Source organism: Prinia subflava (genome assembly GCF_021018805.1).
Source record: "Prinia subflava isolate CZ2003 ecotype Zambia chromosome W unlocalized genomic scaffold, Cam_Psub_1.2 scaffold_31_NEW, whole genome shotgun sequence".
Classification (NCBI taxonomy): Eukaryota; Metazoa; Chordata; class Aves; order Passeriformes; family Cisticolidae; genus Prinia; species Prinia subflava.
Window position 1 is genome coordinate 3,234,125 of NW_026960608.1, and position 15,632 is coordinate 3,249,756.

The 15,632-nt window shown below is 48.8% G+C and overlaps 1 protein-coding gene across 1 annotated transcript; it reads left to right on the plus strand.

Annotated features, from left to right (window-relative positions):
- The first annotated feature begins 1,376 nt into the window (after nt 1-1,376).
- On the plus strand, nt 1,377-8,584 carry LOC134565023 (uncharacterized). The gene is made up of 4 exons (XM_063424383.1): nt 1,377-6,134; nt 6,507-6,759; nt 7,333-7,438; nt 8,243-8,584. The coding sequence occupies exons 1-4, from the start codon at nt 5,927-5,929 to the stop codon at nt 8,405-8,407; spliced, it is 732 nt and encodes a 243-aa protein (XP_063280453.1). The 5' UTR covers nt 1,377-5,926; the 3' UTR covers nt 8,408-8,584.
- The last annotated feature ends 7,048 nt before the right edge of the window (nt 8,585-15,632 follow it).

Genomic DNA, 15,632 nt, shown 5'->3' on the forward strand with positions numbered 1-15,632 from the left:
TTGAGCAGATCAAACAGGGAAGTAGCTTTTGTGGTAGCTCTTGGGCCTGTTCAGACTGGACCAGCCCTGCAAAATATACTCTACACTGCAGCTGGATAGCATGATCTCACTTGGAGCTTCTGGCAAAGAACATCAAGAGAAAGCCGAGGTGGACCATTAAGGTTTTGGAGCCGGGGTCATTGAGGATCAGAAGGCCCACTACACTCCCTCTGAAAAAGAAATATTAGCAGCATATGAGGGGGTTTGAGCATCCTCAGTTGTTGTTGGGAAAGAAGCGTGTCTCCTCTTGGCGCTGCAATTTCCTGTGCTACACTAGATGTTCAAAGGAAGCATCCTTTTGACACATCGTGCAAACAGTGCTGCGTGGAGTAAGTGGGTGGGTAGCAGCACTGATCACACAACGAGCTTGACTGGGGGAACCCAATTGCCCGAGAATCCATGAAAAAAGGCAGAGGTTTTGGAGAATTTCTTTGAAAGGTCACTCGTGCTCAAGAAGCACCACCATATAATGAGTTATCAGAAGATGAAAGAGGCCATGCTCTCTTTTCTGACGGATCCTGCCTTGTGGTAGGAAACCATCAGAGGTGGAAAGCTGCTGTGTGGAGTCCCACACAATGAGTCGTTGAGGCCGCTGAAGGAGAAGAAAAGTGGCCTCTGCTGTATCTCTGTACTGACTCCTGGATGGTGGCTAATGCCCTATGAAGGTGGCTACAGCAATGGAAGAAGACCGATTGGCAGTGCAGGGCTAAACCCATGTGGGCTGCTGTGTTGTGGCAGGACATCACTGCACGGGTAGAAACGATGGCTCTGAAGGAACGTCCCGTAGATGCTTACATGCCCCAAAGTCGTGCCACTGAGGAACATCAGAAGAATGAACAGCCAGCTAAGGCTGCCAAAATTGAAATAGCTCAGGTAGACTTAGACTGGGAGAAGAAGTGTGAACTCTTTACAGCCTCATGGGCCCATGAACCATGCGGGCATCTAGGAAAAAATGCAACCTACAGACGAGCTTGTGATTGAGGGGTCGGCCTGACCACGGAGGCTATCACACAGGTCACCCGTGAATGTGAAACGTGCTGCAATCAAGTGAGCCACATGAGTGAAATGTCCTTGGAATAGATGGCCAAAGTGAGTTTTAAATCTGCTGAGGCCTGGCAAATTGACTATATTGGACCACTGCCATGAACACACCAAGGCAAGAGCTTACATGCTCATCGTGGTAGAGGCAACTACTGGTTGGCTGTAAAAATACCCTGTAAACCATGCTATTGCTCGAAACGCTGTCTTAGGCCTTAAGAGAGACATTTTGTAGTGACATGGTACCCCAGAAAGAATGGAATCAATGAGTCTCCTTGTCTTAGTTTGGAAAGACAGGTGTCTGCCAGGGAAAAGCCGGAGCTTCCCTTGGAATGGGGAATGTAAACCCCCTCGCTCTGAATTATTTTAATTTTGAAATTAAGGAGCTTTCAGGCAAAGATATGGGAATAGGAATAACAGTTCTTTACTAGGAATATTAAAAACGAAGTAGTACAAAAAAGCAAACGAACAAAAAAGAAAAACACTGGCAGAGTCAGAACACGACCTGACACCCTGTTGGTCAGGGTGTTGGTAGCAGTCCAATTAAGTCCTCCTGGAGTGACAGATGTGGTTCTGTTGGAGTAGAGATGATCCCGTGGAAGGATCCAGCGGTGGCGAGATGAGTCTGGTCTTCCTCTGGGAAGCCAGTGGAAAACAGGCTGTCCTGGTGTTCTGAATCTCAGGTTTTATCCAGGTAGGAAAGCTTGGCTCCTCCCACTGGGTGGAGCATCTCACAATGGGATGATGCCATTTTATCAGTCATGCAGTGAGCCTTAATGGCTCATTAACAGCAGATATCCCCCTGGAAGGAGGATGGGTCAGGGAAGAGATAGGAACACTGCCCCACCTGGTTTTAACAGCTGGCCCATTAACAGAAGACACCTGCCCCCTTCCCCCCGGAGCCATGAGGAATGGGTCATAGAAGAGATAAAGAAAGAAACACCTCCCCAACCAGTTTCAACAGATGGGAATAGAATACATCTTGCATTGAACCCAAGACACTCATTTATGAAATAACCTCATAAACTCTTAGGCAAAGAAACATGCATTGAGTAGATATATCACATCCCTTATCACCCACAAGCCTCTGGAAAGATTGAGAGGTATGATGGACTGCTGATGACTATGTCAAGAGGGTTAGGCAATCGGGCATGGAAGCATTGGGATGCAAATTTAGCAGAAGCCACTTGGCTGGTTAACACCAGAAGATCTGCTAACCGCCCTGGTCCTGCCCAAACAAAACCACTACATACTGTGGGAGGAGATAAGGTCCCCATACTACACACAGGGAAGTGGCTGTGGAATTCTCCTCCCATGGGAAAAGGCAAACCTATTAATGGGATTGTCTTTGCTCAAGGACCTGGGTGTACTTGGTGGGTAGTGCAGAAGGATGGGGAGACCCGGCGTGTGCCTCAAGGAGATTTAACCTTGGGGGAAAAGTAATGAGTGCAAACTGTATGTTGCAGGAAGTAAAGTAGCAGGAGTGACATGAACCGACGATGAGTGAATTTTACGAGGAGCGAGGAGAGTGCGAGGATAGCCCAGGCAGGGCCGGTGTCGGTGCCGAACGGTCGAGTGTGTCGCTTCTGTCCCGAGCACCCATCTTGATGGAATGGAGCCCAAGTCACAGCCTGTTTTTTAAACATCTGGAGGGCTGGAAGAAACCCATCAAATGGGAAACTAATATCTGTCTTTGAAAGGAAGGGGGACGGTAGTTAATGAAAATGTATACGTGTGTTGGACATAAAGATGGTTTAAGCATGGAGTTTAAGTTGTAAGTGTTGGTAAGAAGGGATTTCAGTCATGACATAAATACAATGGAAGAATTAGAAGCCAGATATAGATATATATATAAAAAATTCTGTGGGATCTGAGTATGATGCAAATGGTGCGAAGTAAGGGGTGGAGACTGTACTGGCTGTGGCTGAGATGGAGTTCACTTTCCCCATAGCGTCCAACAGTGCCATGCTTTGCATTTGTATCTAGAAAGGTGTTGATAACACATCAGTGTTTTGGCTACTGCCGGGCAATGTTGGCACAGCGTCAGCGCTGCCTCTCCAACATTCTGCCCCCAATAAGTAGGCTGGGAGTGGGCAAGATCCTGGCAGGAGACACCACTAGACCAGGTGACCCAAACTGGCCAGAGGGCTATTCTGTACCATATGACTTCAGCTCAGAAATAAAAGCTAAGTTAAGGAGGGGGAAAGGGGGCACATTAGTTATTTACAGCGTTTGCCTTTCGGAGCAACCCCTACCTGTGCTGAAGCCCTGCTTCTTGGAAAGTGGTCGGACAGTGCTTGCTGATGGGAACCAGAGGATATATTTGTTTTTCCTGTTTCCTTTTTTGTGCGAAAACTTTCTCTTTTCCTTTAGTAAACTGCCCTATCTCACCCTGTGAGTTGTTTTCCATCTTATTTTCTCTCTGTGTCAAGCTGAGAAGGGGGAGTGATAGAACGACTCTGTGGGCACCAGCAAGAGGAGCTGGAAACCACTGGGCAGCCGGAAAGCTAACAATGTAATCACGAGAGTAAAAATGTGCTGGGACAACTCAATGACTGGAGCTCCCCAGTCAATGGCTATAAAGTGGTCAGAAGGAAGGAGAGGCAGAGGTGGTCCTCTGTGTGAACTCAAAATAAGAGGGATTTTCTGTACAGAGCTGTCTTTGAAAGACAGCGATGAACAGGTTGAGAGCTTATGGGTGAAAATTAGAGGCCAAGCTGTTGCGTTAAGAGTAAGAAACTTGGCAGAAAATAAAGCCCCTTGCACTCCAGCTGCTCCTCAGACATCAGAGGGACCGGGTGGGGTTAGGCCTAATTTCCGGTTACAACCAGTTCAGCACTGTGAATCTGGTTGCGTTCTCTAAGAACCTTTGTGAGCGCAGATTCAGGAATAGAGTGATTTTCTGAAGTTACAGAACTAGAGATTTGGAACTGCCATTGAGAAATGCACTAGCTGTGGTAGAAGTCTAATAACATCATGCTAACCCATGCAATACTAATAATAGCAATGGTATGCAGAAGCTTCCCAAGAGGGCGTCCCCGCTTTGGAGGAGGGAGAAGAGAACAGACCGGCAACTGTCTCTGACATCTCTTGGGAATTCCTGCTACCTAGCTGAAATTTCTACCCTCCTTATATACAGCCCAATCTTCTCCTCCTTACGTATAGCAAGATCTAATTGGAGAGCTGAGTAATATAATCATATACGTGGTAGCATGTACTTCAGTAAGCTTATTAGCATATGCATGAGTGTGCATTTTAATACTTAAATGACCCTTAATCGGGCAAAGGTTACTTCTTTGGCCTTGGTGTCCTTCAGAGTTCCGCTCTTAAGACTTCTTTCCATTTCATGCCGTTCATCAGAGCCAAGAAACGGCTTTCCTAGCTGCCCATGAACTCCTCCTTCGGCCATATTGTCCTTTCTTGACGTCAGCTATGTGGATCTCCATCAGGAAAGATAATGTGGAGGGTACACGGTTTAGGCCATATATAGTAAGCCTTAGCCCTTTCCTGACTCCATGGTCATCATCCCACACAAGCCAACAAAAGAAGCCAACCTTGTGTTTGGTATCTACTATAGGCCACCAGATTAAGAGGATGAGGTCGACGTAAGACATCAGGCAAGTTAGGCGGGACATGAGCGTTGCTGAGTAAGGGCCTTCTCTTCTGGTTGAGCTGAAGCATGAAGTGGACATGCATAGGTATTGGAAGCAGGGACACGCATTCTGGGAAGAATCTAAAGATGCCGCCCAGGTCTGTAGGGATGGGATCAGAAAAGCTAAGGCAAAGCTGGAGCTGAATTTGGCAGGGGATGTAAAGAATCATAAGATGGGCTTCCACAGGTGCATTGGTCAGAAAAATAAGGCTAAAGAAAGCGTACGCCAACCCACATTCCCTTCCTCCCTCCCCCCCTGCCCCCGCTGATAAATAAGCCAGGAGGTCTAGTGGCCAGTAACATGGAGAAGGCTGTGATACTCGGCGAGTCGTTTTCCTCTGTTTTCACTGGCACGGTTACCAAACCTCTTGAGACCCTGAACCTCAAGGCAGGGACTTGGGGAACAAAGTCCCTTCCATCATAGGAAACAATCTGTTTTGAGACCACCCGAGGAACCTGTGGATACACAAGTCCTGCACCTGGGGAGGCACAACGCCATGCACCAGTACATGCTGGAGGTCGATCGGCTGGAAAGCAGCTTTGCAAAATAGGACGACGTGCCCTTGCCGCAAAGGCGGCCAAGGATCTCCTTAGCCCAATATCGAGGAAAGCAGGGTTTATATATGTTACAAGATAGATGTGTGGGCCATTCAAGGTGCTCACTGTGCCCGGAGCTGCAGGGCACAGCAGACCACCCTTGGGCAGATTTGAGGGCGCTGCCTATTTTTCTAAAAGCCTCCTATCCAGCCTAACGCAAATCCTACTATCTTGAACCCTCAAGCCAGCAGTGCCGAACGCACGCTTTGTATTTTATTTGCTTCCAGGAGACGTGCAGCTTAGAAACGTCTGCAATGGAAGTGGGGCTTTCAGCAAACAGTGTAGAGCAACTTCTGTTGGTTTTTCAAAATGTCCCGAGAAGTTAAGGGCAGGCCTGCCCTGCCCTGGCCAAAGCAGTCATTTGACTGAAGGGAGCAGCACCAAAAAGGCACAGGCACCTTTGGGGTGGACTTGATGCGGTAACAAATAACAAGAAATAGTGTTTGTAGCTACTACAGCCTCTTCTGCGACCTCGTAGCCCGCCCTCAGGGTCGCAGCACTACACGGGGCAGGTCCCTCGGCGCCCCGAGGGCCCCAGGTCGACGAGAGAGGACTCGCCAAGGGGGCGGGGAAAAGCGAAAGAGACAGGCGGGACAGCAAATGGAGACGCGGGCCACGATCCGTCGGCCCAATGGGCGCCGCGGAGGGCCGGGCTTAGTGGAGGAAGTGTCGGGGCGGACACGGGCGTTGTCCTTGGCTGACGAGAGTATCGGGGTGCTGGCCTCTCGCCCTGGTGGCGCCACTACCGTCTTCGGAAAGATTATCGGCAAGGCGTTTCTGTGGTCTCGTCAGCGACGAGGACTAGGAGGTAGCCTCGGCTTTGCTCTCTGTGCGCGGTTCCTCTTCCCTTCCCCCTCCTCCCGCGCTTGCGGGCATCTGAGCCGAGGACACCCGGTGCGCGGTACCCGGGCGCGCGGCAGGGCGCGCGGCGGCGCTGCTGCTGCGGGTGGGTGGGTGCAGGGACGCGGGACGGACGGGGCCTCTCTGGGTTGTGGCGCTCTCTACTGCACCGTCCCCATAGCTTGTTCTGTGCCGCACCCCCACCCCTCCGGCTGCCGCGGGCGTACTGGGTTGCAGGTGTTGTCCGGACTCGCCTCGTATCCCACCCCCACCGTGTCGTGTGTGCGCGCGTAGAGAAGGACCTCCGACGGTAACTTGGTCTCAATGTGTCTCCTAACAGCATCCCCCAAACTGGATTATGAGGGCAAGGAATTACATCTTTCTCTAATTAAAAAAAAAAAAAAGCAAAAAAATTACGAGGTGGTCATCCTGCAGGCTTCAATAGCTTTCCAGAACTCGTTTCTGTGGGGAAATAAGACCGTGATAACAGCATGCTTGCAAGGGTCACGAGTGTTGGTACTGGAAACTGGAGTGAGCTGCTTAGACCGGGGGAAAAACAATGCAGGCGTTGCCTATGGGATGTTAACTTTAAGGTAATATCCCATGTGATTTAGTTCCTAAAATGCTGAAAGTTAGCAGTTAGGGATTCTTTCTGCTTTTGAAGGTAGGGTTTGCATGCAGTATAGAAGACAGACTCGTCCCATGCACTTGCAGGCTTCCTGGCATTATGCGTGTGTTCGATGCTTGAGCTCCCTGTCCTGTGGGAAATGAATGGCCGCTGCTCTTCCACTTCACTAAACTCTTTGCTGATTCAGTTAAGCCATTTGTCTTCAGTCTCTGCGTGGACCACATCCAGTAGAAAAACTGCTCAGGAAAGGATCGGTCCCAACTAAAACATACTGGAGCTTGTTAATCGCAAGTAGTGGCCTGTCTCCTTCCCCCATGGTCTTGCATGACGAATCTCACTTCTAGAGGGGGCTCTGTAAATATACTGTATTTTGGGTACAGAAAGCATAATAATCATGCAGGAAAAATCAATGTTCTGGCTTGTCTTTGGGGTATCTGGTAATCTGCTTCTGTAGGAGTTCAGCGGGGCAGATGGGTTTGCATAAGCTATTGCCTTTCTCTGAAGCCGGTTATGTTTTAAGTGTTTACTCTTCCTCCAGTGCCATTCGTTCCTTGATCGTTTTGCCCCTAGACGCGACACTTTTCCTAGTCATGCCTAAGGAGCCAATTATCGAGTTGTCTGGAGCAGGAGATTCTGGTGAATCTGTAAGTACTGTGGGAGTTTTCTGTGTGCTAAACTGTACCTGTAGATAGTTCCTCATTTACTAGACTCTTTCCCATCCCCCCTTTCCCCCTTGATAGGGCACAGTAGGCTACTTTGGGTTTTCTGGCGCTATCATCTCTTGCCTCTGGCTTGTAATGGAGTTGAGCTTTTTGACTAAAAGCAGTGCGATAAAGCAGTGCTGGTCCCTGGGTGTGTACTTCTGGTGCAAAGCGCCATGTTGTTTTGGAGTGCAGTCTGGTGCCTATTGTCGTGGTTTAGAGTCAGAGTAGTAGTCCTTCTAACATGGAGAAGAGGGCTTGGGGTTTTTGGCAGGTCCGGGGCAAGGAAGGGCAAAGCTGGTTGAGAGGTGCTGGATGTTTTGCTTTAAGCTGTGAAAGCCATGTTCAAAGACACTGTAAACCCACGCAAAAGGCAGCCAAAAGTTTATTTTCCAGCCGGATTGGTTATGTTGCCTGAAGACACAATGGGGGCTTTAACGCGGAGACAGTGTCAGCTTCTGTGGCTGTTTTGTAGTCCTTTGGTGTCTATCTTGAGAAAAATTGCCTAGCTCTCTTTTGCCCCTATAGCGTGCATAATTGGTCTTTGTAGCTTTGCTTGGAAAGCTTTAGTTGCCAGTGTTTGGACGGCCGTTAATTTGGCCATGCAATGGTTGAACTGCTAGGAATTGGCTAGCTGCTTTCTCTGGGTGGTTCTCTGCTCTCATTCCTTCCCTTCCTGCTCTCTCCCCTCTTGTTCCTTTATTCTTTTTATTTTACTTATTTATGGGTTTGTACTTCCTTCTCCAGCTTCTTGGGCATGTCGTGATTGTTGGCGAGATGTGTGTTGCTCACCTGGGCCTGACCAATGGATTCCGGATGGTTGTGGATGAAGGGCCCGAGGGTGGGCAGTCTGTCTCTCGCATGCATCTACCCGTTCTGGGTGGCGGTCAGTTGGGCTGGCCGCCTGGCTAAGATTTTGGCACCGCAAGAGTTGCTGCACGTGTACAAATCGCCGCTGAATGGATTTCGTCTGTTGCCCATCAATCTAGCGGCTTTTGATGTGTAATTTTTCTTTTGCCGTGCGTCTGTGGAAGGTAACAAAAGCTTTGAGCAGCAGTTGCACAATAAAGATTTGTCATGGGGATATCATCTCCGTCTTGCGCGTCTTACTGAGGGGAAGTAGTTCTGCAAGTTCAAACGGTGTCTCACCGAAATGCAAGTATGTGGAATGTTTCAGCCAGATAACAGCATTTCAGAGATAGATGATGATTTGCCTGTTTGTTTGAAGCGTGAAGCTGGAAGCGCTGCTTAGCAGTCTCTCGCGTCTTGTAGGAAGCAAAGTCTTAGCTCTTTGGCAGTGGTACGCCAACGTACAGAAAGCCCCTATGTAGGCTGCTGCTAAAAGTGTAGAAGATACTGTGTGTGAGGCTACATGCGTGCTTTCCAAGGGTGGATTCAGCATGGTGCACTGTGTTGGAAGCATCTACCTCCTGTTGCACCTGGGTGTCCTGGTTACATAAGTAGGGTGCCAGTTTAGCACTGTGTGCATGTAAGCCAACTGTATTGTACCACCCTCTGTGTCATTCCTGATGACCTGCTAACGATGGATCACTTGCAGTAGCTGCCTATTATACACCCAACACCTGAGGCTACAAGATGGGTGTTAAATGAGATAAGGGGGAAGAGGCAACCCTTCCCAGGCAGGGTAGTGTTTTTCTTCACACAAACGACTTAGCCATGATAAGTGCTTCCTCTGGGGAAGCACCAGCACATTCCCACCCAGCCTGAGGGGTCATCTCTGCTAATGGGCCATAATGGACTCAATGGCACTAGGATCATAGGCAGCTGCAGTGACTTAGACCATCAAAGACTCCCAAAATATCCCATGACTCACAGTATTACATTCCTCCACTGTGAAACTCCCTGTCCTGGGGGAGGTACTGAGCATTCCCACTTGAACCTGTGCTTATATATCTATATCTATATATCTATATCTATATAGATATATAGATATAGATATCTTTGGGTTTGGGGACTTTGGGCACCACCACTCGACAGATCCGAAGGAGGACCACTACTTCAACAGGACTGCGACCACTACTTCAACAGGACTGTGACCATCACTCTGACCAGCAGGGTGCCAGTTTATACTCTGTGGGTTAAAACCAGTTCTCTCTGTATCGTTGTATTTATTGTAACCTGTTTAGTAAATTGTAACTCCGACCTGTAATCTCTCTTGAGGCAGATGTGTGGGGTTGATTTCTCCATACGGTTTACATTTGAACCAGCATGCTGGGTGATTGCCATAGGTTTTAGAAGTCTCTGGCACCTGGTGGAATTTTATGTCTCGCCTCGCAGGCAAGGTTTTGGATGCTTAGCTCCAAGCCGAAGAGAGCCAAGGGTTATGAAACCCAGATCCGCTGGAGAGTTGTAGGTTCCTAGACCAGCCCAGGTGTGAAGGGACCTCGCAAGATCATCTGGTGCAGCCTTTTGCGGGAAAGGGAGCCTAGATGAGATTATTTAGCACCCCGTCCAATCGCATCTTGAAAACCTCCAGCAACGGGGACTGGTGCAACTTGTGCCCATTGTCCCTTGTCTTCTCCATGTGGCTCCCCTGAAGTACTAGAATACTGTGAGGAGGTTCTCCTTGAGCCTAGGCAGGTGCGTAACATTTTGCATCTAATTCCTTTGTCATTGCTAGCCTTCATGCAGCCCCTGTCTGCTTTCAGATGTTCCTCCACAGCTTTTGGATCATGCTGAGCCCATTTGTCCGCGTATTTAGGACTTAGGCTTATTCCTTGCTTCTGTAAGTATTCAGTGATATCTCTTGCCGTCCCTCCGACTATGCCAATTGGTGCAAGTGGGTGTTTTAGGTCGCTTAAAGAATCGCCGGGAAAGGTATCAGCAAAAGCAGGTTCTCCAGCCCTTTGAGCATCTTTGTGGCCCTCCTTGGGACCCTCTCCAGTCTGTCCGCCTCTTTTTATTGAAGTCTGGGGACCAGAACTGGACACAGAGCTTGGCCTGCAGGCATGGCCTCTGTGAGAAGAGGCCAGGGTCTGCTCTGTGTGAGACACAGCTAGTTTTCACCAACTAGGCACCAGACTCCCTGAGAGCCAAAGCTGAGCAACTCAGCAGAGCTGGTGGCACCCCTGTGTAAGCATATTTAAGAAAGGGTAAAGCGCTGTCTGGGGCAGGTATTTCCCTGCTGCCCTTAGATCTGGCAGGTGGCTATGTCCCGAAGGAACTTTTTCATCTTATTTTCTCCTCCTGTCCTATTGAGGAGGGGTGGTGAGAGAACAGCTGGTTGGGCCCCTGGCGGCCAGCCAAGGTCTGACATCATAAAGCCTAAAAGGCATATTCTTCCATGTAGAAGGGGGTTGGTGGTTTAGAGATTTTAGGAACAGGAAGATGAATTAGGGGCTGAATGTTGATTTGAGTGAAGGGCAGGTACCAATCCGTCTTCTATAACTGCAATTTCAGCAGCAGAGGACAGCTGAGAATCAGGCCCCAATGATGCTGGTCTGGGTGTTGCCAAGATGGAGTTCATTTCCCCATAGCAGCTCTCACAGTGCCGTGGGTCACGTGAAAAAGGGAGGCTTCCTCGACCCTTAGTGTGGGGAGATTTACTCAGTCTTTAGTGTTTAATTTGTCTGTGTTTCGGGAAAGCCGCGGCCGTTGTGCCCGACCAGTCTGTCAGCGTCCCGTTGGGGGGATCCTTCGCTGAGCAGTCGTACTGGATCAGAGGGTGGTTCGACTGACTTAGGGAAACACACCAACAGTGTAAGGGAGGCCCCTCAGCAGGTCTTCCCCTTTACCTATTGTGTTACCTGCCGCTGACGACTGGTAGCGTCCGCCAAGGATTCACGCTAGCAGTTTATGGAAGAACACTCTTTGTTAATATAAGTTGTGACAGGTTAAGGTTCAAAGATTGTCAGTGATAGTGTCTGTCTGCAAAAATATATTTGAAGGAATATGCAGAGAAGCTCTAATCCCCAATAAAATGTTCCGCATGCATAGAGTATGATTCTTATCCAATAGGCATCTCTATGAGGGAGAAGACAGGTTCAGCCCATCAACTGATCCCAGCAGCTACGATGGAGTCGATGGAGTCTTCCCTAACTTTTCCCCATTCTCGACTTATTTTTATAGTATTTCTGTGTGTTTAGGTGGAGCTTGAGTGACTCTATTCATGCATACCTTTGTTACTGATTGGTGTAAAATTCTCTTGCTTTGCTTTTAAAGGTACAGTCAGAAAGAATATAGAGCGCATGCCCAGTGAGGGGTGGTCGCACTTTGGAGGTGGGTAACTTTGGGATGGAGGTGTGCGTTAATATTATTATTGGTCTTTAACGAAGCAAGTTCATCGAAGGAGAGAGATTTCACCACAGTTGCTGGCTCAGCAGTAAGACATCTTCCCCTATCTCCCGTGGCTGACAGGTGGTATGCGGATTATCAGCTGCAAAGTACCATCGAGTTCCCTTCCCCGCAAGGATTTCTGCAGAGCCTGGCCTTTGCTCCGCTCCACCCTCCATTCCATCCCCATTAGCAGGTGCGTGTGTATGGGGAATCATCACGGAATAGGTTTCAAGTCATGCCAACTGCATTCCATCCAGGGAGCAGCAACTGTGATTTACCCTATAATTCCCGTACTGTTATAACGCCTGTAAGGATGTTAATATAACTCCTAAGTTTCCTCTAATTGAATCCCCAGTTACGGGTCCACAGGGTCCCCAGTCATTTTCCCACACCGTGCTTTGCATTGGTAGCTAGAAAGGTGTTGATAACACACCAGTGTTTTGGCTACTGCTGAGCAGTGTTGGCACAGCATCAGTGCTGTCTCTCCAACATTCTGCCCCAGCATCAGCTGGCTGGGGGTGGGCAAGATCCTAGGAGGAGTTACAACCAGGACAGCTGACCCAAACTGGTCAGAGGGATATTCCATACCATATGATGTCAGCTCAGAAATAAAAGCGAAGTAAAGGAGGGGGAAAGGGGAGCATTTCTTATTTACAGTGTTTGCCTTCCAGAGAAACTGGTACATGTGCGGAAGCCCTGCTTCCCAGGAAGTGTCTAGACAGTACTTGCTGATCGAAACTAGACAATCAATTTGGTTTTTTTCCCTCTCCTTGTTCACGCACAAACATTCACTTTTGCTTTAGTAAACAACCTTATCTCAGTCTGCAAGTTGTTTTTCATCTCTCCTGTCCAGCTGGGAAGGAGGAGTGATAGAGTTGTTTGGTGAACACCTGGCATCCAGCCAAGATAAACCCACACCAGTCCTTTTTGGTTCCTAACGTGGGCTGAGACACTGGCCCTTATATATCTTGCATGGTATAGTAATAGTAGTTATTGAGTAGCAAGCTCCTGTGCGGGACATGGAGTTTGTCAGGTACGCTGCTTATCTCTTTGTTTTGTTGAGTTTGGGAACATGTTACTACAAACAGTGGCTCTGTGCTTTGCTGTGACATTGATGGCTTTGTTGTGCTAGGGGAGCTACTTTCTGGGGACAATGAGGGACTCACTCTCCCTATCTGGGACTGATGTAGATTGTTTTAGAATGCAGGCTGCCGCATTCCTTGTTCATCCTTATGTAAGCTGTTGAATACTATTTTTACTATTAACTAATACTGTTGGCACCCTATGGGGTTTGTGGAATCTGGTGTCATCCTGCTGTGAGACAAAACAAACTGTAGGTGAGGAGGTACTGAAATGTGCCCTGAAGCGGCAGCTCGCTGGATGGCAGTGCGTGTGCAAGGATTTGAGCAGGTTCCTAGAGTGGTTATGACCTCCCCTTGCCTGGGACTCTACACCTAAATAGGTAAAGAAGCCTGGCAAACTGACGCGTCACCTGATAGAAGGGTGCCTTACCTACCCTGATGAAACCCAGCAGCTTCTTGCCCTGTACGAGGGCCTGGCCTATGCCTATTGAGCCACAGTTCAGTACTGTCAGAAGAGTGTGGCTGAGGCAGGGACCCAAACTGCATTTGAGGACACTATGGCTGAGATAGGGACCCAAACAATAACTACAGTAATGGCCCCCAGAAGTGAGAAAGAAAAGGTGGGTGAGGAGAGCCAAGGAGCGATCAGCAAGACTCACTCACCTTTTAGTAGTGCCATGTGGCCAGTGCCAAAGTCTGATGGAGGGTGGAGGTTAACAGTAGACCATTGTGGCCTGAATGAAGTAACGCCCCCACTGAGTGCTGCTGTACTGGACATGTTAGAGCTCTAATATGAACTGGAGTCAAAGGCAGCCAGGTGGTACGCTGCACTTGGCATTGCCGATGCATTTTTCTCAATTCCTTTGACAGCAGAGTGCGGACCACAGTTTGCTTTCATGTGGCGGGGTGTCCAATACACCTGGAATCGACTGCCCCGGGGGTGGAAACACAGCCCTACCATCTCTCATGGACTGATCCAAAGTGTACTGGAAATGGATGATGCCCCGCAACATCTACAATACGTTCATGACATCATTGTGTGGGGCAGTGAGGCAGAAGAAGTGTTTGAGAAGGGAAAAAGAATAGTTCAGAATGTTCTGATAGCTGGGTTTGCCATAAAGAAAAGCAAGGTCAAGGGACCTGCACGGGACATCCAGTTTTTGGGCGCACAAATGGTGGGGTGGCCGTCGTCGTGTGCCTATGGATGTGGTTAACAAGATAGCAACTATGTCTTCACCAGCTAAGATGATGGAAACACAGGCTTTCGTAGGCCGCCTGGGGTTCTGGAGAATGCATATTCCACGTTACAGTCAGCTTGTGAGGCCCCTCTATTGAGTGACCCAGAAGAACCATTTTGGATGGGGCCTTGAGCAACAACAGGCCTTTGAGCAGATCAAACAGGGAAGTAGCTTTTGTGGTAGCTCTTGGGCCTGTTCAGACTGGACCAGCCCTGCAAAATATACTCTACACTGCAGCTGGATAGCATGATCTCACTTGGAGCTTCTGGCAAAGAACATCAAGAGAAAGCCGAGGTGGACCATTAAGGTTTTGGAGCCGGGGTCATTGAGGATCAGAAGGCCCACTACACTCCCTCTGAAAAAGAAATATTAGCAGCATATGAGGGGGTTTGAGCATCCTCAGTTGTTGTTGGGAAAGAAGCGTGTCTCCTCTTGGCGCTGCAATTTCCTGTGCTACACTAGATGTTCAAAGGAAGCATCCTTTTGACACATCGTGCAAACAGTGCTGCGTGGAGTAAGTGGGTGGGTAGCAGCACTGATCACACAACGAGCTTGACTGGGGGAACCCAATTGCCCGAGAATCCATGAAAAAAGGCAGAGGTTTTGGAGAATTTCTTTGAAAGGTCACTCGTGCTCAAGAAGCACCACCATATAATGAGTTATCAGAAGATGAAAGAGGCCATGCTCTCTTTTCTGACGGATCCTGCCTTGTGGTAGGAAACCATCAGAGGTGGAAAGCTGCTGTGTGGAGTCCCACACAATGAGTCGTTGAGGCCGCTGAAGGAGAAGAAAAGTGGCCTCTGCTGTATCTCTGTACTGACTCCTGGATGGTGGCTAATGCCCTATGAAGGTGGCTACAGCAATGGAAGAAGACCGATTGGCAGTGCAGGGCTAAACCCATGTGGGCTGCTGTGTTGTGGCAGGACATCACTGCACGGGTAGAAACGATGGCTCTGAAGGAACGTCCCGTAGATGCTTACATGCCCCAAAGTCGTGCCACTGAGGAACATCAGAAGAATGAACAGCCAGCTAAGGCTGCCAAAATTGAAATAGCTCAGGTAGACTTAGACTGGGAGAAGAAGTGTGAACTCTTTACAGCCTCATGGGCCCATGAACCATGCGGGCATCTAGGAAAAAATGCAACCTACAGACGAGCTTGTGATTGAGGGGTCGGCCTGACCACGGAGGCTATCACACAGGTCACCCGTGAATGTGAAACGTGCTGCAATCAAGTGAGCCACATGAGTGAAATGTCCTTGGAATAGATGGCCAAAGTGAGTTTTAAATCTGCTGAGGCCTGGCAAATTGACTATATTGGACCACTGCCATGAACACACCAAGGCAAGAGCTTACATGCTCATCGTGGTAGAGGCAACTACTGGTTGGCTGTAAAAATACCCTGTAAACCATGCTATTGCTCGAAACGCTGTCTTAGGCCTTAAGAGAGACATTTTGTAGTGACATGGTACCCCAGAAAGAATGGAATCAATGAGTCTCCTTGTCTTAGTTTGGAAAGACAGG